Here is a 27610-nt window from a genome sequence, read left to right as displayed (position 1 = left end):
TCACACTCCCCCGGTGCCCCGGCCGCCGCTGACGGACGCTGCTGCTGCTGCCGCTGGTGTCACTGCTGCTTCACCGCTGGATGTCCTCGCCTGGGACACCGCCACGGCTGCGCACAGCGACGGTGGTGTGTTCTGGATGGGTTCCTGCCCACCCCAGACGTCTTCCTCACCCGCAGTAGCTAGAGCGTCCGCCCTTCGCTTCCTGTCGGATGAAGGAAGACGCACATAGTGAGGACATGCGACCTGCTGGCTGAGAGCCGCGTCCGCGTGCTCTGGCCCCAGACAGGCTGCGCATATCGGATGCAAATCGTAGCTCATAATGTAGCCCGTATTGCACGAAGGGCACATACGGACACACTCTTTATTGCTCATGATGTTGCTTTTCTCGTGCTTCAGTAAACTGCTGGTTGCTGAAGAAAAGAGGGAGCAGATCGCCGGGCAACCTCCCTATTTATACCGGAAGGAGGCCCGAGGGTGGGGCCCACCTAGCGGGTGGGCGTGGACTACAAGTGTTTTCAGTACTGCGCGGGGGCGCAGAAGGGTAAACCCAATAGCGATAGCCTTAGAGGGCGAAACCATATACGAAATGGAACTCAAAGTGTCACGATCTGTCTTTGTGGTGTTTTGTCTTGTCTAGATCTGTTTTTGGTTTTCTGTCTGCGTTGTGTTTTGTCTTGTTTGGATCTGTCTGTGGTTCCCTGTCGTTAGTTTCCCTGGTGTGTCTGATTACCCGATTGTGTTCACCTGTGGCCCCTTTGTTTTCTCCTCCCTCCTCACCTGTGTCTTGTTTGTGTGATTAGTCTTGTGTGTATTTAAGTTCTGGTTTTTCTGTCTGTCTTTGTCGGTTCGTCTTTCGTTGTTGACTGTGTTCACCGGTGAGTGTTCTGTCTGTCCAAGTTCTATTTCGTTATCCTTGAAATAAAGGTATATCAGTTTAATCTGCATTTGGATCCTGCTTCCTTCGCTCTACCGTGACACAAAGAGTGTGCAACCGTCCTAATGACAAGTTAATTTCTTTCTATAGCTTCTTTGCAAAGATCTAAAAGTATGCTTTTGATAGCCCTAATATTTGCAGTGAACATTAAATGAGTTTCTTTTAATGAAAAAAAAAACATTTAGGGTTTATAACTTCACTTAAATGAAAGCAGAAGATGAAGTGATTTCTTTTTTTCAGAATTAATGTATAGGATTTGTTTGATAAACTGCCAAACTTAATTTCTTTTTCTAAATTATGACATTAAGTTTGTTCATTTAAACATGAAAATGTAATTAATCTTAGTGCCCTATGGAAACGTCTCTCTACAGGGTAGACAGGAGACTGGGGACTTCTATGATGGAGTAGCATTTGAGTTGTCACCACTCTCTTTCAGTAGCTTATCCTCCTAGTCCTCAAAGCAGACACTGAATGATCCCCCCGAGAGTGACTTTCTTTCTATTCTTATGGAAATCAATATTTATGTTTTTGTACCACCCTCAATTCCTCCATTCACTGCGCGGTCAGATCCCCACTCTGAGGCGTCTTCAAAAGGAAAAATACCATCATTTCCATTTCTGTCATCATAATCGCTTGAGCCAGACAGTAATGCAGTCCATTCATTTCACATCTCTGTCACTCTTTACTTCAGAGAGACAGGCCACTTTCTCACAGCAGATTTGAAAACGAGTTGGATTCAATCTCTTCATTCTCCTCTGTTGGTGTTATTCTTCCTGCTTGAGCATCGGACAAAAAATAACACAGTCAGAAATGTCTGGGCCTAAGTTGAATGAGTGCACTTAATCAGCCTGAGGAGATTTGGTGATGTGTGTATAAACAATGGTCTGGATAAATTACTGGGAACACTATTTAAGGTCATTTTGAACCGATCTGTCTTGTCTTGAGTGGATGTTTATTCCCTCACCTTCCATCAAAACATCCCTGACATAACTGCTGAAGAGCTGGACTATACCCATGCATCACTATGTCCCTCACCAGTCATGCTGAGAGACAGAGCCATCCAATGTCCGCCTTCTCTGTGCAATGGTATTAGTGAACCAGGACTCTTACCAGTTGTTTGTGTAAGTTTATAAGTATCTGTGTCAAATTATATTCCAGAATCCTATGATTGGCGTATTTTGGCACCCTAACCAGGTCTTCCAATAAGATTATACTCGTCTTGGCTGTTCATTTTCTGTTTTCCAAACCAACAACATATAACAAAAACAGTCTCCTTGTTCTAAGGTTAGAGGAAATATGGTCTTCATTTTTAATTGCACATTTAGATATTGGGAGATTTGCAAGATCTATAAAATGCTGACTTTAGCTATATCATGTATAATTGCCTCAAATAGTCAAAAGTGGTCGAAAGGGGTATATTTAGTAAAACCAGCATTCAGGAACTCTTTCTAGGTATATCTAGTACTCCTGCCAGTAAGTGATCAATAGTAATGATTTACAAAAGATAGAAGTTAATGTTCTTGTCATACTCTCCTTATCTCTCTGACATGAAAACATATTGCTCCATCAACAACGAATGCTTCTTTTCCACTTTTGGGTGAAAGCTTCCAAGTAAGGTTTAAATATGTTGCTGCTGTTGCAGTTTTGTTTGATTAGCATGCTTTATACTCCTATATAGTTCTGCTTCTAACCTCCCCTCTGATAACTTCTGCAAACAGTCCATACATAGACATATTGTCAGTAGAGTCCTTGAAAGAAATAGCTGTGAAGACAATTTTTGCTAAATTCTGGACACGTCTAACTACAATTTTGAGCAGTTAGCTAAACGATTTTTGTATTCTCCAGCCTCTCATAAAGCATGTGTACATGCAGTGTGAAGTAAGGGCATGAAAAGCGATAAAGGGGTCAGGGCTGAAAAATCCTAAGAAGTGTAGTTCAGCAAACACTTCTCAACCCCTGCTGTTTTAACCTAAAATAACAATTTTCAGGCCTAGTAACGGTGAGATAAGAGAGGGTAGCAGAAATGTCAGTAGTCTGTGCACCAACTTTAAATGATTTTGATCATTCAAAGAAGGTAATTTATGCTTTGCCTTTAGCCAAATATCTAGAGACAGCATTTTTATTTATCAGGGGTTCTCCAGATGGTCTGCTTTTTGCCATTTGACAGATTCCCTGGCTGAAAATCAGTTTGCACTTTATAGAAAATCTATTAAAAGGATTCATTGAAATTGAGAAATCTATTTATTAGCAACCAGCCACCAAGATTTGTAAACAGGAAGTGGTTTGTGCCTCTCGCTGAGTAATGCAATCTATTCCTCTCCCCATCCTCCAGTCCTGTCCCTTCTCTGCTCTCTCCTCTTGAGATGGAATTTTATTAACCACCGGCACAAGCTTTTGATGTAACATCTGAGTTTAAAAAGAGTGGCAACTTGCAAGACAACTGAAAAAGCATAATGTTGTAAGAGAGTTAAGACATGTCACCTACTCACTCATACTTAATGTCTAAAAATAATTTAAAGGGCACTTTAAAATAAATAAGCAGAGTGGTGAGGTCTGGTAAGAGGTGTCTGTGAGAGGTACTGGGTGTCTTCTCATTGCATGCACATGGTGTTCTCCTCTTCTGAAGGCAGACGTGATAAGAGATCCTTTAAATCAATAATGGAAATTTAACAAAAAGACGATCATGGTGCAAGCTGACCACAGCCACAAACAACATGTCCACATTCTCTTGATAAGAAAACCAATATTCTCTGTGGTTTGTTCAGATAAAAAATGTCAAGGATCAGTAGCAGCCCTAAAGGCTGAAACGTTTATTACACACATACAAGCTAGCATGCTAACTACTTTGCTGTTGCTTGGGAGGCTTCACTTCGGTACATTTTCTACTCAGTTCTCCCACCTTTAATAAACAGGAACAAACTGCACAGAAGGAATAGGTTAAATCATATTGTTTTGTCTTTCTAACGTTTCGTAGCTCTGTATTATTTAAACAGCTTTCATGATATGGCAATGCCATGCATATTATAAGCCTGCAGCGGAAATCTGTGAATTATTAGAGGCCTATTTTTTTATGAAGAATCATAGTAAACAAATAAGTGAAAGATTACAGTAGAAATCATTACATTTAGAGTTATCCTTCATAACATCTTGGTGGGGTTTTAAGATAATCATTGTTTTCTAATTAAAGTGTTAAAGAGTTATTTGAATATTTTACTTTACTTATAAGTAAGTAAAGTAAAATATAAAGTCCTGCTTTGAAAACATTACTAATGATGGTTAGGTCTTATTAACATAATGTACTATAAGTATTGTTAAAGTTAGCATGAGCAGATGTGCATGCAGCTAACGTTGATTTTCTCTTGTTGTGTGCATACTATTTTACATAACTATCTACAATATTTCATGAAAAAGCAATTTGTGACTAAAGCTGTTAATCTATAATTTATTAATTAAATTAAAAACCTCTATGACAAGCCTCTGAGCCACGTATACCTCTCAGCCTTGCATGCAGTAACACACTATTTATAACTGACAGGATAATAGATGGTATGTTTTCTCATTTGAGCATCACATGACACATGAGTATGTATAGACATCATGTGATTACAGTAAATACATGAGATCAAATGCCTTCTACTCTTCATTTCACATTATGTACCACCAGCCACATGAGCTGCAGAATTAGTTGTTTACTAAAATCAACAGTGTTTGTGAGACTGTACTCTGCATTGTTTGTGTTTTCTTTCTCTTAACAATGTTTTTTTTTAAAAACGTTACCTACTTTGAGTTTAAACTTTACCAGTGCTCTAAAACCATAGTGCTAGCTGTCATAAGAGTCCTGCCTTTTGCATCAAATTCAAATGACTGTTAGTTTTAACAAGCAGTATTAAGCTGACAATTGCTGCTTTGTTCTATTTATTGTATTTTTAATTTATGCTGATTGGAATTGAATATTTGTTGTTAACTATAAATCCCTAATTTACATAGGGCATGTGATATAGGAGTAAAAAGTCGAAGGATTTCTAATAACCTAAATAAAATAAAATGTATTGTATTAAAAAATGCATCAATATGTTTGCTCAATGCTTTATTTATTTAATGCATTGGTGGTTTTTGTCATTGCAGATTCGGACTGGAGCGCTTAAGGTGAGAAGTTCACTCTTCTTTTGCATCCAGACCTCTCTTCTGGACAGGTCTCCTCATCTGCCCTCTTCCTCTTTTTAGAGGGGACCTCTACTGTTTTGTTCAGTAGTTCTAATAAAAAAAAGAGGGTGGTTTAGATTTTCTTCAAACTTATACTACTATCACCATGTCAGATAGGCCAACAACATAACCCAGAAATACATTCATTAATGTCAAACATCTCCAAAAATCCCTGAGCTATTCTCTGAATGGGTTTATGACATTTTCTGTTGTAAGCCATCATTTTATCATACAGAAGAAAATAGTTAATAAATCCACAGTGTGTTGCCATAGGGATGCTTACTGTTGACGCTGTCCTCCAGGTTCTCATTGAGGTTCACAGTCTTCCTCTTTTTTGCTGAGGAAGAGCATGGCTTTGCTTGATCCCTCTTTCTTTTGAGCAGCGGAGTCTTCTTTGTGGTTTTTCCACCATCCCTTTTCCTCTTCTTCTCAGCTGTGTGTCCAGCAAAAGGGGTATGTTCATCGCTGCTCAGTCCACCACTTTCAGTTTGGCCGGCTGGGATGGCAGTGCTGCTGGAGGCCACCTCAAGGTCGTCATCCTCCTCATCATCAGAACTCTGACTAAAGCATGATTTAACACTGGAAGAAAAAAAGAGTCATGTAACTTCATCTTTATATATCAACAGTGCGAAGATAATACAAAATATATCCGAGAACTTACTGGGAGCAGCTTTTTGAGTCGCCAGAAAGGTGACTCATGGTGATGAATGCATGCTCTTGGATTTGGCTAGGTGTGATCCTATCAGCCGCATCCACCATCAGCATCTTTGTCAACAAATCGAAAAAACTCTGGTGTTCACAGTCACACACTTTGGGGTTGTCTGAGAGTTTATCAGGCTTCTTTGGCAGGATCAGAATGAAACAAATCGGTAAGAATGGGAGCTCTTTTTAGAAATATATATATATTTAGAAAGCTATTGAAGAAATGTCTTTTAAAAGAGATATCCTACCTTGATGAGATCTCTCAGGTTGCAAATCGTCCGCGGGACTAATTCGAAATGTCTCCCTTCAAGTGGGGTCTATAGATAAGAAGTATAGAGAGTAAGCTCATTTGTTCTGACTAAAGTGACACACAGAAACAAACACTTAAATAATAACACCATTTTACTTTAAATCTCCACACTGGGGGTTCCTCTTCTCTCATTGTTGCACAGAAAAAAACGTTGGTGAACATTCCAGCATTGAGTAGATGGCTTGGTGGCTCACCAATACCAAGTATGATGTGCCTCAGCTATGGGAACAACACAAGGTTGCATTACACTTCAATTATTCTAAAGGCTTGAGAATGTCTCCCAAGGTCCAGGTACATACAAGTTAGCATATTCATCTAATGGCTGTTGGCACCAAATGTACCAAGACATTATGGCTTGTGTTGACACTACTTTTGTGTTTGAGTGTAAAACTTACCATGTCATATTCGTCACTCCCGGGGAACAGCACATTGCCGGTCAACATTTCCGCAGCAATGCAGCCAAGAGACCACACGTCAATGGCTCCATTGAACTCATTTCCCAGCACGATCTCTGGAGATCTTAGAAACACAAGAGAAACACAAACACATGAATAGGAAGTCAACTCCAGCACACTGTCTACACTTCACTGTGAGTTTCTCAAATATGCAAGATTCACTCAAAACTTGAGACATAAGTGTGAAGTATTTAATTCATTTCATATCGTTTGTGATATCCTGTCAGTTACATACCTGTAATATAGGGTCTGCATGGTCTCCCCCGTATACTGAGCAGAGTTGTTTACGGCCAGGCCAAAGTCAATTAATTTGACCTTGAGTGGCTGCCGAACATGGTCCACCATCATTATGTTTTCTGGCTTTAGATCACCATGTACGATATCAACCACATCCAAGAAATCCAGAGCAATAGCCAACTGAAATCAGGATTATCGGTCAAAATACAATGTAATACAATTGTTAACTTAAACACTTTTTTTAGAAACATATTTTTTTCAAGAGTTTGCTATTTCAAAATCTTCATCACCTCTTACAATTTAAAAAGTTAGGTGAATTCGTAACGGTAATTGCAACTTAAACATTTGACCATCCAGCCACTGTTTTAAACACACACATTTTGGTTTTAAGTTGTAACTGTAACAAAAACAAACCTGTTGCACAATGGGCCGGATCTCCTTCAACTTCAGAGACATAGAGCTTCTCTTCTGAAGGAATTCATGCAGGTTGATGTCTAGCTTCTCAAATTCGATACAGTAACGCTCCTTGTATTGGAAGGAGTAGTTCCATACCACGATGTTAAAGAAGTGGGAGTTTAACAATTTCATTTGTTTAAGGATATCCTCCTGTGTAGGATGTAACAAAACGCTTTGATGAAGTGACAATGTATTTTTTATTATTTTTAAAAGTGGTAAGATAAAAACATAATAGTGTCCCACCTCACTCTTTGCATCCTCAATGCTATGCTTGCTTCTGATGACCTTTATAGCCACATTTTCGTTGGTGGCAAACTTCCTGCACTGGGCCACCTCTCCAAAGCTGCCTCTCCCCAGTAAATACTGCACTTCGTAGGCTGAGGATTTGGAGTATAGCATCGCTCCTTCCTCAACCTGAAAGTTGTCAGGCATGGTGCGAGATACACCCTCCCTGATGCTGATTTCTTACAACTGAAAGGATTGAAGGAAATTGGAAAAATGTAGATACACAAAATCCTGTTTCGCCTCTCAATTCAAAAACCTACAAATAATGCTACCTGTCCTTAAAATAAATAACATTAGAAATGCTAACAACTCACAGAACATACAAATCGTTAACCCTTTACTCCCACAATTACATTTTCTTGCTTTTTCTAGATTTTTCCCATAATTCAGTACACAAATATTTATATAATCTATATCTTATCTTCATTGTATCTCTTAATATACAGCTACAGCAACTGTTACAGTAATATAAAAGCTGAAAAAAGTACATTGTGAGAAACAGGATTCAACTGATTCAAAATATCTGCTTATTGTGCTTTTTCCATAGTTTCTTGTGTGCCTATGTCAAGTAGAGTTAATGCAATGTGAATATTATGTTTGAATTGCAACTAGATGTTGATTTTTCACTCTGTGTTAACAAGTTATATTTGGAAAATCAAATCAACTTACCAGAAGTCCAAAGTGCACTGGCAGTGTATAATAACTGGTACTGGATGGATTGGATTTGAATCTCAGGGTATGGCAAATAGTTGGTAACAAATTTGTTTAAGGTTGTCTTCGAGTGAACAAGCTGAAAAGCAGGTGAACAAGCCGAAAACAAGGTTGAAATGACCAGATAGTACGATTAAGGAACCTTGGAATCTCTTCTCTGTTACAGTGTTCCATCATTCTGTTCCATCATTCTGTTCCATTGTAAAGTTCCATAATTTCTCTTGAACAAGTGTCGATGGAATGCAACCTTATTCAGCAACGAACAACTCTAATCAATGAATAAACGAATAGGTTTTTATTGTATTGTTTTGTTTTGGATGACAATACCTTGGCTGAGTTGGCTCCAATGGAAGTACTCAGATCTTTAACTTCAGAGAAAGTTGCAACAATTCAGTGTAAAAATACTCATCAACATATATTGAGTAAAAGTACCAACAGTACACATGCAGAAGGACCCAATTCAGAATAATGTTTATTTTATTATTATAATCACTGATGCACTAATGCGTGCATCACTATTGAACTATGGCAGCTGGTAGAGCTGGAGCAAATGTCATAAACACTAGCATCAAATAAATTATGTAGCTTGATTTTTTTTACATCATATAAATAGGGTGTCGTATTGTCATACTGATATTTTGTACAAACTAAAGTCCACTGAGACAAATGTAACATTTGTGATATTGGGCTATATAAATAAACATTGATTGATTGATTGATTGATTGATATAAATAGGGATTCTGGTTGATGTAATCTATTAGAGTGATATATTTCTGGAGGAACCAGTCATCACTAATGCTTCACTGTAGGTTATATGAGCTGTAACATACCCGCACAGAGTTAGAAATAATAGGCTTCATAAAGCTGCATAGTTTGCTTTCTTGTCTCTGCAGCCAGTCAGGGTGTTATTCCCCCATATGGCCAGGTGTTCTATTGCCCAACCGAGGCATTTAATGTATCAGCACTTCTATGGGACTTTCTTTATTTGCTTCCCTCCCATGCATCATCTCCTTTCTCCTTGTTGGATTGCGATTACAGTAAATTGTATGCTGCATTCTCGTATAGAAGTCTGAAGGACAGTCCTAAGGTAACAGAAAATATACACACACAAAAAAGGGAACTTTTTTTTATTTTAGAACCATCATCAGGAACATTTAGATACACACAGAACACAACACACCTCAACACACACTACAACACACACACACAACACACACCACACACACCACACACACACACACACACACCACCACACACACACACCCACACACACACCACACACACACACACACACACACACACCACACACAAGGAAAACAGCTTTAAGGGCATAAAGCACAATAAAATAAATACAATTATCAAGTTCAATGAGGAGAAGTGTGCTATTCACTTTAAAAACTTTCCCTCCTGACTTATATAAAGGTCTTGAGCCTCACTGTTTGTGCTTCGGAAATACATTTACGAAAAAAATACAAATCTTTATTTTTTTGTACATTTTGGCCTAAGCTTATACTACATTAACTATGAGATACGAACCATTAAGAGAACATTGAATCAATAATCTAGTGACAAATACGAGAAGTTTATCACAGGGAACCCCAGTCTTACACTGAACAAAAATATAAATGCAACACTTTTGTTATTGCTCCCATTTTTCATGAGATGAACTCAAATATCTAAAACATTTTCTATATACACAAAATAACCATTTCTCTCAAATATTGTTCACAAATCTGAAAAAATGTGTGATAGTGAGCACTTCTCCTTTGCCGAGATAATCCATCCCACCTCACAGGTGTGGCATATCAAGATGCTGATTAGACAGCATGATTATTGCACAGGTGTGCCTTAGGCTGGCCACAATAAAAGGCCACTCTAAAATGTTCAGTTTTATCACACAGCACAATGCCACAGATGTCGCAAGTTTTGAGGGAGCGTGCAATTGGCATGCTGACAGCAGGAATGTCCACCAGAGCTGTTGCCCGTGAATTGAGTGTTCATTTCTCTACCATAAGCCGTCTCCAAAGGCGTTTCACAGAATTTGGCAGTACATCCAACCGGCCTCACAACCGCAGACCACGTGTAACCACACCAGCCCAGGACCTCCACATCCAGCATGTTCACCTCCAAGATCGTCTGAGACCAGCCACTCGGACAGCTGCTGCAACAATCGGTTTGCATAACCAAAGAATTTCTGCACAAACTGTCAGAAACCGTCTCAGGGAAGCTCATCTGCATGCTCGTCGTCCTCATCGGGGTCTCGACCTGACTCCGGTTCGTGGTCGTAACCGACTTGAGTGGGCAAATGCTCACATTCGATGGCGTCTGGCACGTTGGAGAGGTGTTCTCTTCACGGATGAATCCCGGTTTTCACTGTTCAGGGCAGATGGCAGACAGCGTGTGTGGCGTCGTGTGGGTGAGCGGTTTTCTGATGTCAATGTTGTGAATCGAGTGGCCCATGGTGGTGGTGGGGTTATGGTATGGGCAGGCGTATGTTATGGACGACGAACACAGGTGCATTTTATTGATGGCATTGTGAATGCACAGAGATACCGTGACGAGATCCTGAGGCCCATTGTTGTGCCATTCATCCACGACCATCACCTCATGTTGCAGCATGATAATGCACGGCCCCATGTTGCAAGGATCTGTACACAATTCCTGGAGGCTGAAAACATCCCAGTTCTTGCATGGCCAGCATACTCACCGGACATGTCACCCATTGAGCATGTTTGGGATGCTCTGGATCGGCGTATACGACAGCGTGTTCCAGTTCCTGCCAATATCCAGCAACTTCGCACAGCCATTGAAGAGGAGTGGACCAACATTCCACAGGCCACAATCAACAACCTGATCAACTCTATGCGAAGGAGATGTGTTGCACTGCGTGAGGCAAATGGTGGTCACACCAGATACTGACTGGTTTTCGGACCCCCCCAGACCCCCCCAATAAAGCAAAACTGCACGTTTCAGAGTGGCCTTTTATTGTGGCCAGCCTAAGGCACACCTGTGCAATAATCATGCTGTCTAATCAGCATCTTGATATGCCACACCTGTGAGGTGGGATGGATTATCTCGGCAAAGGAGAAGTGCTCACTATCACAGATTTTTTCAGATTTGTGAAAAATATTTGAGAGAAATGGTTATTTTGTGTACATAGAAAATGTTTTAGATCTTTGAGTTCATCTCATGAAAAATGGGAGCAAAAACAAAAGTGTTGCATTTATATTTTTGTTCAGTGTAGTATAGCTATATATTAGCTTTCCCTAACATGATATTCCATTTTCACAATTCTTTATCCTGCTGTTAAAACCTTAAAGGGCATTCTTATTTCAGATGTTTTCCCTATTCAATACACTTTTGAATGCATTGTTATGACACATACAGTAAATACATGAAACAATCAAAAATGAATTGCTATGCTAGCATGTTGACCAACACACAAATCCTGTAGATATCTATAAGATAAAAGTATTGCATATGGGTGGAAAGTAGAATTGATGGAGGTGATTGCTGAGCTGCAACAATGGAGGTCATCCTTGTTTAAATTCACCGGTGTGGTGATTTTGGGGTTTGATCTAAAGAGGTCTCCAGGTGGACTCTAATTAAACGTTTAGAATCGCTTTCCTTCCCCCATTCCTCGTGTCTTCCTCCCCCTCTCCCTTGTTCTTCCACCTCTGCGTCCTCTATCCTGACACTGATTAGAAGCGAAGAGACAAATTAATCGGGGGAGCACTGGGTTGCCAGATTTCTCTGACGGAGGACATCCACAGAATTTTTAAAGGAAATGCAACGTCAACTTCCATCAGTGCTCGAGGGCCAGTGTGTGTTTGTGTGTGTGAGTCCAAGTATGGGCAGCAGCAGTGCAGGGCCCATGCATAATCACCTTATTATATCCCTCTGAATGAAATAGTGAATTGATCTGATTAGGGGTTGGATGAAAAAAGAAGGAGAGGGAGAGTCCTGGCATGTAGATCAGCTCCCTCTGAAAAAGCAGGGAAGAGAAGTGGAGGGAGGGAGGGGAGGACGAAGAGGGGGACAAGGGAGGAGGAAGAAGAATAGGTGGCTAAGGGAAAGGAAGGAAGAATAAGTTGAGCATAAGTAATGGAGGATGAGGAGAATGAAGGCTAAAAGAGGAGACCACCTATTTTATACCAACAAGATTAAAGATGACTATGAAAAGTACTGTATGAGAAAAAAGGAGCACAAATGAGGATAGAGAGAATTATAGTTGTACTCAATATCATGCACGTTTTTTAAATATTACATAGGCTACCTCTGTTTTCTAGCTTTTTACCAAATGTTTCACCCAGACAGCAAGACTGTTATGGAACTGTTATTGTCCATTTAATGAGCAATTCCAGGACTTCTTTGGATGCTTAAAAGGTTACATCTAAAATGTAAACGATGTGTGATGCAATGAGATACTCAAGTTGTAACCTCTTCTACACCGCACCCCCGATACCGGGGGAAAAATGCGTCATCTGCAGGAAACAGCGTCTGAGGGCATCTTAATATTCAATAAACTATGAATGTTTTATATCCATACTGTAACGGGAAGAAACTCAGCTAACTGATGTTTTTTTTTTTTTAAACCCACAAAGCTAGCGCCGAGCCTCTGAATTAGCTAGGAGCGAAACAATCTTAAGGCCGTTAGCACAGAACTCTAGCTACACTGATCGATATACTTATTGGATCTGCACAAACAAGCTTAGATAACATCATGAGAGTCCACAGATTATAGAAATATAAGGATCATCACTGAGCGATCAGAACTCGTGACAGGGGAAGCAAATACAGACAACACACGAGTAGCTTTAGGTAGCAAAACACGGAGATATGCTCACCTTAGCTGTTATTCTGATCAAAAGTCGTGTTCAATAGCATTAAAACGAGAAAAAACGCGGCTGAAGGTTAATTCATAGGTTATAGCAATGTGTCTGTCACTTTGAAAAAATTATTGATAATCCATAATTCCATTTTATGCAAAAATCAGAGAAGAAAAATTAGCTGCTAGTCTACCAGAGGTTAGCGCAGCTTCCGGTTTTTCTACGCGTCTCTCTCACTCCTTATTTTGTAAGATGTGTGTGTATGGGGAACTTTCCCTCGATTCCATTGGCTCTGACGGTTAGAAAGAGATGTCAATCAGCAAAATCGACCAAGGGGGGCCAGAAATATGGAAAATCCACACTGTAAAAACCAACCTATAAGATCTACTCAATAAAATGGGGGTAACAATTTGCACACACTTCTTTTGAGTAGATTTTACCCAATGCTTTTGGGTAAAGGTTACTAATATTTAATATATAAGATTTACTTTAAGAAATTAAGTAAAATCTAACTCAATTACTTAATAAAACATATTACATAAAAATGAGTAATATTTACTCTCAATCATAGGCAGCTGGGTAAAGGTTACTAATATTTAATATATAAGACTTACTTTAAGAAATTAAGTAAAATCTAACTCAATTACTTAAAACGTATTACTTATAAAGGAGTAATATTTACTCCTAATCGTAGGCAGCTATTTACTTAATAATTGATCCATATTACACATTAATATTACTTTATTAGTAAGGTTACCAGTAAACAATATATTGCCACACAAGATTTTATTGATCATGTTTTTTTTATTGACCAAATGTATAAGTGCAATATGGCCATACATTGAGATTATTTAAACAGTTAAGTGCATTTCAATTGTTAACACTGAGCAGAATCTTCAAAATAGTCATACAATCACATTGTTTTAACAGTAAAGTGCATGGAAATTGTAAACATTTTTAACATAATCTTCCAAGTGCAATTTACTCAACTATTAAAACCTTTACGTGGCAGTAAACAGTCCACTTTTAACAGAACAAGGTTTCTCCACATCCATTACATTCCACATCTCATTATGTTGTGTTTGTGTCACTCGGCACTAAAACAAGTCAACATCCACTTCAGAACAAATTGTTTATTTGCGACTCTGGACCTTTTTGAGCAGCTTGGCTCCATCAAGCTCCAAAAACTGTTTTTAGAATACCTCAAATGTGTATTTGAGCTTGTTGGGGTATTCCAGGTTGAGGGCGTAGATGAATCCCATCAACAGTACACATGTCTTTGTTTGGTTTCCACACAAATTCAAAACTCTGTCTCCCTCTATGACAATAGACACATCTGCTGGTCCCGTCCCTGGCATCATGGATCACAAGCACCTTCATAGTTTGGTCCACGGCGTTGTCATGCTCGTCCTCCATGTTGAAAAGAAAGAAAGAAAAGCATATTCACTTTAAATTAGGCATATTAACAAGAAGCTATTATACAATATAGGCTTTGTGGTCTAGCATTAAGCCTAATCAATAAAACCAGGGATTGACTTTTTTTGTTTTTAAATGATTTGTAAAAATGTGTGGCAGCGATTAAAAACAAAACAAGATTTCTAACTTATATAAAAAATGTCAGGCCCAGTCAAATTGCCCATCGATCTAATCAATGACATTAAATTGATTCTTTCCCATAAACATAACTTTTCAGTGCATGATTTTATTTATCTTATTTCACTTTAACACCAAAATAAGGTTTTTGTTTTTAGGTAGTTGTATATGTTAAGTAGCTAAGCACATCAGTAAATTATCCCTAAATCATGTTCCTGTGAATGCTAAACCATTTATAAAAACAATAAGATGTTTAGAGATTTACAGCAATAAATTGCATATTTATTTGTTAGGTGTCAGAGTGGTTAATCACAGAAATTAAACAATGGTATCAGAGCAACCTCCGAAATAACTCCGTTAAAATCTTGAAGTGATCAGTCTTTAATGACATACCTGGCTGTCTTGAAAAAGGTCTTCTTGGCGTTCCCCAAGGTCTTCAATCAGACACCTGGCCACTGCATCTCTTTTTTCCAATACTCTGGGCCTGTGAGGAAATGCATTTTAGTGAGAAGACTTATTTCTGCATTTTCATATTCTTGAATGAAACATTTAAATAAATGTACCTCATCAATTGTGCTCAGAAGAGGGTGCAGCAGCATCAGCTGGAGCGAGTGGTGTTAGTGTACCCATCCAGTTTCAGCATCAAAGTCTCTTCCAGTGAAAGAGTTGTTATGTGTCAGAACTCCTCCTTGATCTAATAAAAAGCATAGGGGACAACACTCATTACTCACAACTCTGACAACAGTGAGTTGAAATGGAAAAAAAATAAACCTAATGTTCTCACCTGAGCCTCATTGAATAAACCAGGCCATCTCTCCTTGAAGACACTGACACGTGGGCTGAGGGTCACCACCTCCACTCCACTCCACTACGAATTGTCTGCAGGATTTAAAATGCATAGGACTTAGGTGCCGTCTCTGAGGATGTTACACTTATATTCACATTTCTTACACTGAACATTACCAACAAAATACCACAATTAAACATTTTTATGTAGAAAAATCCTAAAATATATAACAATGAGCTTTGGCTCTGCTCCGTGGTAATCTATCCAGTCCTCACGATAATATACAGTAAGCTTAATGTAAACATAAGTCTATAGGCTATTGCTGCAGCTATACCTCAAAAAATACAAATTAATCATAAATCATTATTACTGTGGTTTGGCATAATATACGATGGTTATTTTTCACTAAGAGATAGTCGCAAGATAGTTGTCTCAGTATTTATCGTTTCATGCACGCTCATATGAACACAGACACACGAGGAAACTGACGGCCGACGTTAGATAGACTAAGAGAGATGCTACAAGCTAGCTTCAACTTAGTGCATTGTGCATCATTTGAATGTGTCCCCCGCAAACCGTTACTGTACTCAATACTACTCAACCGGGTCAGAGTTCGTCATATTACTTGAACTGACATGCTATTTAATAAACGGCTACTGATTTTTGCAGTGTGCATCACCATTGGATACTGTGTGGAAAATAACATTGGACAAACACACCTTATATAGAGGACGACCAACTTCAAAGGTTGATTTAAACGAATGCCGCCTTCCGCGCGCTGTTCTTGTTACGGCCCGTCCACACAGCGGCGTGCGTTGAAGCTTCCAACGCTTCGGCCCATTCACTTTGAATGGGGTGACGTCACTTTTAGCCGAACTGCATTTTGGGCAGCGACGTGGAGTATTGCTGGCGTAGCTGGCGTCAAAAGTTGAGCAATGTTCAACTTTTGACGCCTCGATGGAGGCGTCAGCCAATGAAATCCCGTTCAAGCAAATCTGCGCTAGCCAATCAAACCGCGTGTATGCTGGGAGAGACTACGCAGGTCTTTTCCTCATATTCCAAAAAATGGAGGAGAAATTAATTATAGCGGTAGTGAATCACCCGGTGTTATATGATCAGTCTCTGTTCATTTACCGGGATACAAACCGGAGGAGCCAGGCATGGAGGGAGGTGGCAGAGACAGTGGGTGGAACTGGTAGGTTTTTGCCAGTTTGGGGAGTTTATATTATATATGATATTCTGAACAAACTGTGCTGTTGTATTAGCTGTAACGTGTCTCTACTGTAGGCTAGTTTTATTATATGTACAGCACTTTGGCTCGACCAAAAATCGTTTATAAATGTTTATAAATGTGCTATATAAATAAAACTTGATTTGATATATCCAGTGTACTTAATTTTAACATTGAATGGACAGCTTGCAGGCATAGACAGTATATTTAGCCAGCATGGAATGTAGCATAAAATAGCACCATAGACATTAATGTCATAAATGTAAAACCTTTTATGCAAATGACAGTGATAAAGGGATTTGCTTTTCATTAATGTAGGAATAATTTAGTCAATTCTTCAAGTAGTTCAACAAATTAACTTTATTATTTCATTTCATTAGAGGAATTGTGCAGGACAAGGTGGAAGTCTCTGAGGGACAGGTTCCGGAAGGAGAAAGCTAGGGAGAAGGAGGCAAAAAGAAGCGGGGCAGGGTCGTCAGGGGGATATAAGCCCTGGCGTTTCACGGCAGTGATGGGTTTTTTAACCCCATTTCTCATTGACCGTGAGACGTCCAGCAATATCCCCCGGCAAACCCTGCCTCCACCCCCCTGTACTACTCCTGACCCCAGCCAGGTGCCAGAGGATGAGAGCCAAAGCCAGCTAGACGAAAGCCTTGGTGAGACTCAGCCAGCCAGCAGCCAGCAAGCGGAGGCAGGGCAGACAGGAGAGGAGGAGGATAATGTTGAGGGCCGGGGAAAAAGGAGAAGGGGAAGGGAGATGTCCGCCTTTGAGAAAGGGTTGCTGTCAGCCATCGCTCCTGTTCTCTCCATGCCACTACCTCAACCTCGTCCAGTGGTGGAGGAGGACGAGGACGAGTTGTTTCTCCGGGGCCTCTTGCCTTCATTGCGAAGGATGTCCATGGCAAAGAAGTTAAGGCTGAAATTTGCCATTCATAAGGCATTTTTTGAAGCAGAGCAGGAGGAAGACTGATTAATCACTTTTTTTTGTTATTTACAGCCATACTGATCCACACTACATGTTTTACACTCATCACTGCACACACTTCACTCACAATATTACATATACATTATTATAAATACAAGTTATTTAAAGTATGTTATGGCTATACTGTGTCTTCACTTGTTCATGTCGTTTGTCAGTTACAACATACGGAAGATACAGAAGCTTCATGTATGTCGATGTATAATGTGCTGTCTTCTGTATAATTGTTCATGTGAAAACCTGTTGAAATCATGAGTGGTTTATCAGTAAAAACAGGGCTGAAGGAAAAAGGTTGTTAGCAATGCATAATATCAATTTAAGAAACATGTTTATTAGGAATGTTTGTTTTTAAAATGGCTCATTTGGAATATTTGCTTTTTAAAGAAAATATGGGTAGCTCTTAAAAGAGCTTTTGGTTTGGAGGCTCTTAAAAGAGCCATGGTGACCCTACACCACATTCTGCTGCCATGGCACTGCACCCTCCTCATTGAAATAGCTGCAGAAGACCTCCCGCAGTTGGATGGATCTGCGTGTGGCGTTGTTGGAGCCCATCCTCGGTGCATCACGCAGGGTTGGATTAGCTGGAGCTTCATCCGTGGACTCTGCGATAGGTGTGCGTGATGTCCTTCCTATCGTCTTCTTGCGGAGGAAGTTGTGCAACACACAGGTGGACTTCACACACAACTCTGCTACCTCCGGGCTGGTGGTGATGACACGCCGGAACATTCTCCACTGAGATGAGAGGATGCCAAACGCACATTCAACCACCAACCTGGCCCGGCTAAGGCGGTAGTTGAACACCCTCCTCTCGCGTGTGATCTGGCGTCCAGGGAATGGACGCAGCAGGTTGTCCAGCAGCGGAAAAGCCTCATCTCCAATCAACACATGGGGAAGAAGGCCGAGCCGCTCTGCTCCTGGGATGACGGTGTCAGGTGGTAGCCGCATACTGCCATCTCTGAGGCTCTCTCCAAATGCAGAATTCCGCAGACTCCCACTGTCGCTGCTCCTTCCAAAGCCTCCAACATCCACTACCCTGAAGAGGTACTGGGCATCCACGACAGCCAGCAGTACCAAGGAGTGGGTGGACTTGTAGTTGAAGTACAGGGACCCAGAATTTGCCGGAGCCTGGATCACCACGTGCTTCCCATCAATGGCACCAACGCAATTCGGAAAGTTCCAGCGCTCCTGGAACCCAGCAGCGATGGCTCTCCAGTCCTCGGTCTGTGGTACCGGCATGGTTTCCTCAAGCAGGGCGGTCCAGATGGCACCCGCAACCTCCCTGACAATGACAGCCACGGTTGCATGCCCGACCCGATAGCTGAATGCTATGGTCCTGTATGAGTCACCGGTTGCCAGGTACCTGAGAAAAAAATAATATACATGATTAAAAAAAAGTATATGTCCCCACACACACAGACCACAGACACACACACAGACCCCCCCAACAAACACACACACACACACACACACACACAGACCCCACACACAGACCCCCCACACACACAGAGACACACACCCCACACACACAGACCACCCCCCAACACACACAGACCACAGAGACACACACCCCACACACACACAGACCACAGAGACACACACCCCACACACACAGACCCCCCCAGACCACCCCCCAACACACACAGACCACAGAGACACACACCCCACACACACAGACCACCCCCCCAACACACACAGACCACAGACACACACACAAACCCCACACAGACCACAGAGACACACACACACAAACAGACACACACAGACCCCCCCCCCCCCCCACACACGCCATGTACACAGGGGAGCAATACTGTATTTACCTAGCTATCTTAATTAATGTCATCCATCTGAACTAAATCACAGACTTCATTCATCATTCATCCATGGCATGCATTCTCTCTCTTTATATACAGAGTCAGGTTAAAGAAGTAGAAATACACAAAACGTACCGTAGGCAGATGGCGAGTCGCTCGGCGGGTCCGATTGACAAACGCATATGGGTGTCTGCCTTTGAAATCAGTGGACCCACTTTTCCGAGCAACTCGTCGAACACGTCTTTGCTCATCCTGAAGTACTGCTGAAACAGTACATCATCCAGGCGGAGCTCTTGGACAAGAACGTGGTATTCCCCCCGTTGCAGACGTTTTCTGAGTATCGGATGTACCCAACAGCGACGCACACTACATGGCCTCCTGCGAGACATTGCATACACTAAAGCCACCCTTGCTACTACACTTGCCCGTGCTACCCTTGCTACAAAACTGGCATCCATTTTGGCAATAGTGGAGAAGAACCGGGCTTTTCCTTTTTTGCTATGTCGGGGGCGGGAAATTTATGTGATTGGTTGTTGGTCGCGTTGACTCCCCAAGCTTCAGACACGCCCACCGCCAAGCGTCAACGCACGCCGCTGTGTGGACGGTCCGTTAGTACTTAGCTAGCAAACAATAGCCTTCTCTGCTAAGCACACACGATGCTAACGTGAAACACAACTTGGCTGGTTAACTTACATTAATATACAACTGTCGCCGTGACGCTTAACTCATTTCAGACGGCATGCCGTCAACATGCACATTATTGCTGTAATAACAATTATTAACAATATGGAGCTAAACATCATAGTGCTTTACTCTTAGCTCCTATGTTAGCTACAGCTATCTAGCATCAGTGACCGACTTCCAGTGAGTAATAGATGAGAACAAACTTACATTCCTTGTCTAACAGTGAAGCAAGCAGACAACAAGTCTTGTGATGAACCTCAAAAAACGTGAACATTTATATGTAGGACATGATAGACAGTAATATCTTACCTTCCAACATTTCCACACACCAGGAGGAGGGAGGCGCGAAAGAGAACCGTTCCTCTGGCCTGCAGCCAAGAATCACCGCAGACGCATGCGCAAAGGGGCAGTGTGGGCCTAATGTCTTCAAGTAGATTTTACCCAGATTGTTTGTGTTTCAGTTGGTACTGTCAGAAATTAGGTAGTATAGGTAGAATGTACCCATTCAAATATACTAACAATGCTCACTTATATACCTTGAGTACAATTTAAATGATTTGCTTGGATAATATATACTACCCTCCAAAATCCTTTTTTATAGTGCACCCAAATGACCCCATAAGTGTTTTTTTTTGCTAAACCTCTTTAAAAAGATCAAATGTCACTTGTTTTGCATCAATCTTGATACAGGGTACTTATTATATGTTGTACTTTGGACTCCTAAACCTTTTAGTCTACCTTACCATCATCCAAGGGTAGTTTTCACTATAAGTAAAACATAATTTTTGGACGGACACTATCATTTACAGTTTTTTACTATGTTCAATCTGAATTTTCTTTAAAATAAAAAACATCTATATTGATTCTGACTTTTCTACATCCAATCACAGGTTTATCATTACTTTGAGAAAAAAGATTATTAATTTAACCCTTTTAGAAGGGAAGATATGATCATTTGTTATGGGAATGTCCTTTTCGAGCCTGAGACCTGAAAAACAGGCTCAGTGCTGGCAAACATGGTTAAGAAATGTCAAATAATAAGGACATTTGAGCAAATAAAATGTATTGAGAACAAAAATCATGTGATTTATCTGTTCTGAACGACCTTGTTGTAGGTGCTATAGACCTACGCTAATAGCAATGTTTTGATACAATGAAAACTGAATGGCAGAGCTGGGAATATTATCTCCTGTCTTAATTTGTGTCCCTGTAATTGTTCAGCTCTAGACAATTCTCCGCCAGCAAGCAGTAGCTTTTCTGTAACCTGGAAATGACCTGTTATTTTTCACCTGCTTAACATCTTAGCCTGCCCTGTTTTCCCTCTGAAAACTCTGGATTCTCCACAGACGAGTGTGTGCGCACACCTACGACACACATCACCCAGTCAGCAATTCCCTGGGAGGCACGGCAGTAGATCATAATTAGAGCCAATCAAAAAGAAGCGTACAGCTTGTTACTTATACCAGCCAGACAGTTAGTCCATCTGGCCATATAAAGGTGCTCGGCTAACTCTCTCACAACAGCTAATAGATTTCTTTCATTTACGGGGAATAACTTGAATGCATGTTCTGGCAGCATAATCGCACACATGCATTTTTTACACTCCCAGGGTGTGTGTGTGACTTAAGGAAGCAACCAATAACATTGTCCTCTCATATCTCCCTTTTTTCTCTAATTCTTTTCATCCATCTACCTTTTTTAAGTCTATTCAATATATATTTGCCTATCTTTCTTTCGTCTGTTACCTGCCCTTCTCCATCCCACCTCGCCTCCCTTCAGTGTGCCCCCCCTCCCAAATAATTGCCTTCCCTACTGACTCATTGCACTCATTGATCTCCCGTCTCCTTGTTTCTGATTAACACTGCAAATCAGTTTTTTCCACCCTTTTGTGCCCTCGTACAACTTCTTGCTCCCCATTTTTGCTGTTGTTTAAAAAATGATGTAGACAATACTTCAATATTTGTATTGTTAAGGAGGAGGACCTAGTCCTGATCTGAAGGGCCACAGGGATTTCAAAGCTCTTGAAAGCTCAAGTGTATTGGAACATTAATTTACAATCATATTTGTAATATTATACTCCATATAAATGGCAGGCAGCAGTGCCAGCTGTGATGCTAATAAAGATCTGTTACCATGATGACCATCAGTGATGCCTACATCAATGCACACCCAACATGGTATTGCATTAGACAAATGACCCTTAATAATGAGGAAAAATATATCCCTATTTCGTTCTGATAACATTTAGTGAATAGAATAATACAAATATGTCATCTTCTGCCTACAAGTCTTGAGTGAGCGCTTTTCGAGAGCTACTAGTCTTATTTTGTCCTTTTGTCACACTTCAAGGTATTGTGCTGACATGAGCTTTGTCCATGATGCAGTTCAGCAGCCTGAAGAAGGACACTTAGGATTGAAAAGGAGAAACTGACAAAAAGAAGGCTGAAAATACCAGAAGGTCCCTGAAGAAGAATCTAGACTCTAAAGAAAAAGAATCCTGAGACAAACAAGACCTTTTTTTATTAGAAAGTCCTGTTTGACGTTGACTTGCTTTGGGTTTCCCTTTTTCACAACAAATAATAGAATACAAAAATAGGATAATCATGGTGGCATCTCCCATCTCTCAGATGAAAGTGCTTTAGCCGCAAGTCATCAGTTTTTGTTAAAAAGGACTGAGAAGAACTATCTCATCTCATCCCATCTCATCAGATCATCTCATCATCAATCACATTTGAATAAGCCTTTCTGAATCCTCCATAAAGTGTCTCCCTTGTTTGTGCTCAATGAGCCACAGTCTCATACATCACAGGAAGCAAGGTGACTGAGCTGCAGTCTGTGGCATGAATGATCACACTGCACACAAGACATGCAAAGAGAAGAGGAAACTAATGCATGCACAACTTTCCCGATTTTCTTTGCACCTTCCTTTTGTAAAACTTCCTCTTTTTTTGTTAAGCTTTGCCATGACAAAACGTAAGGGGGAAAAGTGTGAACACAGAGTGCAAAGGAAAAGGAGATCTGACTTGAGGGGGGAGAAATGAGAAAAAATAACCAAAAAAAAACAGAAAAGGTTCAAATCGATTCTGGCATCAATAAGTCAATTTAATCAAACTCCTCAAGCAATGCACCTGTGTTGGGCAGACTCCTTGCTCGATACACCTCATTAATATTGTTCCAAACTTTACCCATTTATCACAAGAGTTGTAGAAGTCTGATCCTCAGTAACAAAGCTCTATGCTGTCTGTCTTAACACAATGTGTGACAGTCTGGCATTTGCCCCTTCTTGGAAAGAGCAAGTCTATACAGTATATCATTAGCACCAGCGTGCTACCATACAGCAGATGGACAGAAATGTACATTATGGCTGTGGTTGCTGTGTGTTTGTGGTGGGGGGTCACTGATACTTGTGTTTGTTTTGATTAGATGATTAGACCAACAGTGAGGCTTTGTGTCTGAAAACTTAATTGGATGAAAAAATGAATTTGACTTTCTGTTTTGAATGTAAAGAGGAAGCATTTTTGTGAGTGTTTTTGTGTGTAAGAGAGATTTTGTACATTCACCACCCATTCATGAATACAGATTTGCTTGTGTGCAGCAGCTGCTGTTCGCATGCTCTGTTGTCAGATTGGTTTCTCTCTAATTATAATCAATTTGAACACCACTGCTCACATTTCAACTGGGTTTCATCTGATCACATCGTTGGATTTGCCTGCCGGTAGCTGTGTTACTAAAATTGAAGTGATATTAATTCTCTTTCATGGCATATCAAAGCATTAGCATCTCTGTAGAAGGACAGACATGAGAGCATACAGTGTGGCAGCGTAACCGAAGATTATCCATTATGTATCAAGTTTTTTCATCTTAACTTTATTTGAAAAATAAAGTATAAAATAGAAATATTAAATACCACAGACCAGATGGTTATATAATGCATATTTAGAATTGTACTTGAATGCAAGCAACCAATTTGAAGTTGAATTGAATTCCTTTATCTTCATTGTACAGGTACAACAAATTAAAATTAAAACAATCCTGGCAGTGCATATCTACATATTATCAAGCAATAAAATACATAAAATTAAAATATATACATGGGTATATATGTATCTATAAACTTCGAAGAAATGTATATACGTCCATACAGTACATACATACGATAAGGTGCAAAAGCACTATTCGGTTTGGTTATGACAAATTTGAGCTATTTGTAAGAAAAGTTGTGGTCATAAAAGATTCAAGCCCTTCTTAGACTTGACACAATAAACAAATGTTTGCTTTATTAAATATTTGTATTTAAAAAATAAACCTAAGTATAGTTTATTAGTGTAACACTAATTACTTTAATCAATTCACTTATTAAATGTATTTAGGACAGATCAACTCAAAATGAATTGTTTTCATCTGGGGACCGCCCCTTTGCACACCCTTTGCATATGCGCAACATCCGTTCTGTCTTTCACCGCCTTTTGTCTGGCCCCATGGTTTCAGCCCCATTTCTGGCCCCAGCAGCCATGGTTCCGGCCCCAGTTCTGGCTCCAGCAGCCATGGTTCCAGCCTCAGTCCTGGCCCCAGCAGCCATGGTTTCGATTCCAGCTCCTCGTCTCCGGCCGGCGCCAGCTCCCCGTGTCCTGTCGGCGTACCGGCCAACACCAGCTCCCCGTGCCCTGTCGGCATTCAGGCCGACTCCAGCCCCCCGTGTTCTGTTGGCGAACCGACCGTCTCAAGTCTCCTCTCAAGTTCCTTCTCAAGTCCCCTCTCAAGCTCCCTCTCAAGTTCGCTCTCGAGTCCCCTCTCAAGTCACCTCTCGAGTCTCCTTTCAAGTCACCTCTCGAGTCTCCTCTCAAGTCCCCCCTCGAGTCCCCTCTCAAGTCACCCCTCGAGTTCCATCTCTAGTCCCTTCTCAAGTCCCTCCTCTAGTCAATTCTCTAGTCCCCTCTCCAGTTCCCTCTCCAGTTCCCTCTCGAGTTCCCTCTCGAGTCCCCTCTCGAGTTCCCTTCTCAAGTCCCTCCTCTAGTCCCTCCTCTAGTCCCTCCTCTAGCTCCTCCTCTAGTCCCTCCTCGGTTCCCCTCTCTAGTTCACCCTTGGCTCCCCTCTCGAGTCCCCTCTCGAGTCCCCTCTCTAGTTCCCCCTTGGTTCCCCTCTCGAGTCTCCTCTCGAGTCTCCTCTCAAGTCCCCTCTCGAGTCACGTCTCAAGTCCCTACCCAATGTCCTGGTCCGTTGGAGGTTCCGCTGGGGGTCCTGCCAACTCCATGTCCTGTCCCGTTGGAGGCCCCGCCGACTACTCCTCTGCCGGGGGTCCTGCCAATACTATGTCTGTGCCGTTGGAGGTTGCGCTGGAGGTCCTGCCAACCCTATGTCCTGTGCCGTTGGAGGTTCCGCTGGGGGTCCTGCCAACTCTATGTCCTGTCCCGTTGGGGGTTCCGTCGACTACTCTCCTGCCGGGGGTCCTGCCAACCCTATGTCCTGTGCCGTTGGAGGTCCCACCGACTACTCTCTTGCCGGGGGTCCTGCCAACCCTGTGTCCTGTCCCGTTGGAGGTTCCGCCGCCGACTCTTCTGCCGGGGGTCCTGCCAACCCTATATCCTGTGCCGTTGGAGGTTCCGCTGGGGTTCCTGCCAGCTCCATGTCCTGTCCCATTGGAGGTCCCGCCGACTACTCTCCTGCCGGGGGTTCTGCCAACCCTGTGTCCTGTCCCGTTGGGGGTCCCGCCGACGACTCTTCTGCCGGGGGTCCTGCCAACCCTATGTCCTGTGCCGTTGGAGGTTTCGCTGGGGTTCCTGCCAGCTCCATGTCCTGTCCCGTTGGGGGTCCCGCCGACTACGCTCCTGCCGGGGATCCTGCCAACCCTGTATCTTGTCCCGTTGGGGGTCCCGCCGACGACTCTTCTGCCGGGGGTTCTGCCAATGCCATGTATTGTTCCGTTGGAGGTCCCGCCGTCACCTGTCTCGCTGGGGGTCATGCCAACTCCTGGTCCTCTTCCGTGGGGGTTCCTGCCGAAGCCTGTCCCACCGGCTCCGGTTCCTGTTCTGCCGACACCGGATCCTGCCCGGCCTCCGGAGCTGTTTGGTCTTCGCCCTCGAGCCCGGCCCCCTGAGAGCCGCGGTCTTTGCCCTCGGGCCCGGCCCCCTGACTCTTCCTTGGATTCTGCCTTGCCCCCGGGCCATCCGCCCGAGTCCCCATCCTTGAACTCTGCCTTGCCCCCGGGCTGTCCGCCCGAGTCCCCCTTTTTGAACTCTGCCTTGCCCCCGGGCCGTCCGCCCGAGACCCCTTCCGGGTCCTTCGCTGTGCCCCTGGGCTGTCAGCCCAAGCCCGTCCTCCAGACCCCCTCCACCCTGTTGGCCATAGTTTTTGTCCAAGTTTGTTTCATTTAAGCCTTGAAATAAAGGTGTTTTTTCTGAGAAATCTCCGTTTGGGTCCTGCATGCTTCGCTCATCCTTGACAACCACGTAGCAAAGAGCCGCTTGAAACAGGAATACAAAGAGAATAGTCGCCAGAGAGCTGCTGCCAGTGTTCGCCATGTTGGACACCTGCTGGTCATACACCTATCAATACACCGAAAAATAACGAACAACACCCAATCAAAAAGATAGCTCCGCTAATTGGCCGAAAGTCGCTATTGAGATGTAGCATGAACGGTTACGCCATAACCGCTCTTTTAGACTCTGTGGCCAATGTGAGCATACTAGACAGTGCTTGGAAAGACAGATACTTACCTGGACAAGATATTAGACCCCTCAGTGAACTCATGGAGGATGATCTCTACGTGACGGCTGTCACAGGAGATGCAGTACCTTATGAAGGATGGATTGAAGTGGTAGTAAACCTGCAGGGAAACGATGATCCAGACTTATCTATTCGAGTGTCTTTCCTAGTGAGTCGAATAAAAATAGACAGACCGATAGTTGGTTTTAATGTCATCCAGGAACTCTTTAGGAGTCATGAAAGTAGACCCAAAGTGATATCTATCCTTGTCAACTTGCTTACTGGTGCTTTGGAGATTGACAGTGCTATGGCAGAAGCTATGGTGAGTTTCATAAAGACTGAGCAAAAACAGGAACAACAGAATGCTGCAGTAAAGATAGGCAGGAAAGAAGTCACTATTTATCCTGGCCAGGTAGCTTATATTAAGTGCAGGGTACCAGTAGATATTAGTGAATCTGACTCACTTGTGCTTTTCGAACCCAATCTAGAAGCTACACCACTGGCACAGCTGAGTGTTGGAGAAGGACTAATGGCGATCCAACAGACAGAGAGACCTTTCGTAAAGGTGCCTGTGTCAAACCATTCCAGAAGTGCTGTGACTCTGCCCAGCTGTACTGTTCTAGGCAACATCAAAACCATTGATAGAGTGATAGAGACAGACAACCCAAGCAGCAAGGACAATCAAGCCCAGGCAAAT

At 42.0% G+C, this 27610-nt stretch overlaps 1 protein-coding gene and 1 long non-coding RNA gene across 2 annotated transcripts; both read right to left on the bottom strand.

The window, feature by feature from the left end:
• LOC117542458 (homeodomain-interacting protein kinase 3-like) lies at nt 1–7729 on the bottom strand. Its single transcript, XM_034210151.1, has 8 exons — nt 7541–7729; nt 7256–7447; nt 6840–7021; nt 6545–6668; nt 5799–5977; nt 5421–5716; nt 5113–5188; nt 1–202 (listed from the first exon to the last, which is right to left on the bottom strand). Exons 1-8 carry the CDS (start codon nt 7727–7729, stop codon nt 1–3), a joined length of 1440 nt encoding a protein of 479 aa, XP_034066042.1.
• A 6163-nt stretch (nt 7730–13892) lies between these two features.
• On the bottom strand, nt 13893–20684 carry LOC117542477. Its single transcript, XR_004568443.1, has 5 exons — nt 20521–20684; nt 15501–15595; nt 15280–15410; nt 15110–15200; nt 13893–14533 (listed from the first exon to the last, which is right to left on the bottom strand). It is a non-coding gene; the product is annotated as an uncharacterized LOC117542477 (long non-coding RNA).
• Between the last annotated feature and the right edge of the window lie 6926 nt (nt 20685–27610).

Source organism: Gymnodraco acuticeps, unplaced genomic scaffold, assembly GCF_902827175.1.
Source record: "Gymnodraco acuticeps unplaced genomic scaffold, fGymAcu1.1, whole genome shotgun sequence".
In the NCBI taxonomy this organism is placed as follows: domain Eukaryota; kingdom Metazoa; phylum Chordata; class Actinopteri; order Perciformes; family Bathydraconidae; genus Gymnodraco; species Gymnodraco acuticeps.
The sequence above is the reverse complement of the archived record's forward strand: the minus strand, read 5'-3'. Positions and strand labels throughout refer to the sequence as shown.

Bases quoted from the DNA above. Each gene is read 5' to 3' on its own strand.
- LOC117542458 (XM_034210151.1), bottom strand. From the start codon at position 7,729: ATGCCTGACAACTTTCAGGTTGAGGAAGGAGCGATGCTATACTCCAAA. The intron at 5,717-5,798 runs GTAAGTTCTCGG...TTTTTCTTCCAG, and splicing joins GACTCAAAAAGCTGCTCCCA to TGTTAAATCATGCTTTAGTC. The intron at 203-5,112 runs GTCTGGATGCAA...TTCATCCGACAG, and splicing joins GAGACCTGTCCAGAAGAGAG to GAAGCGAAGGGCGGACGCTC.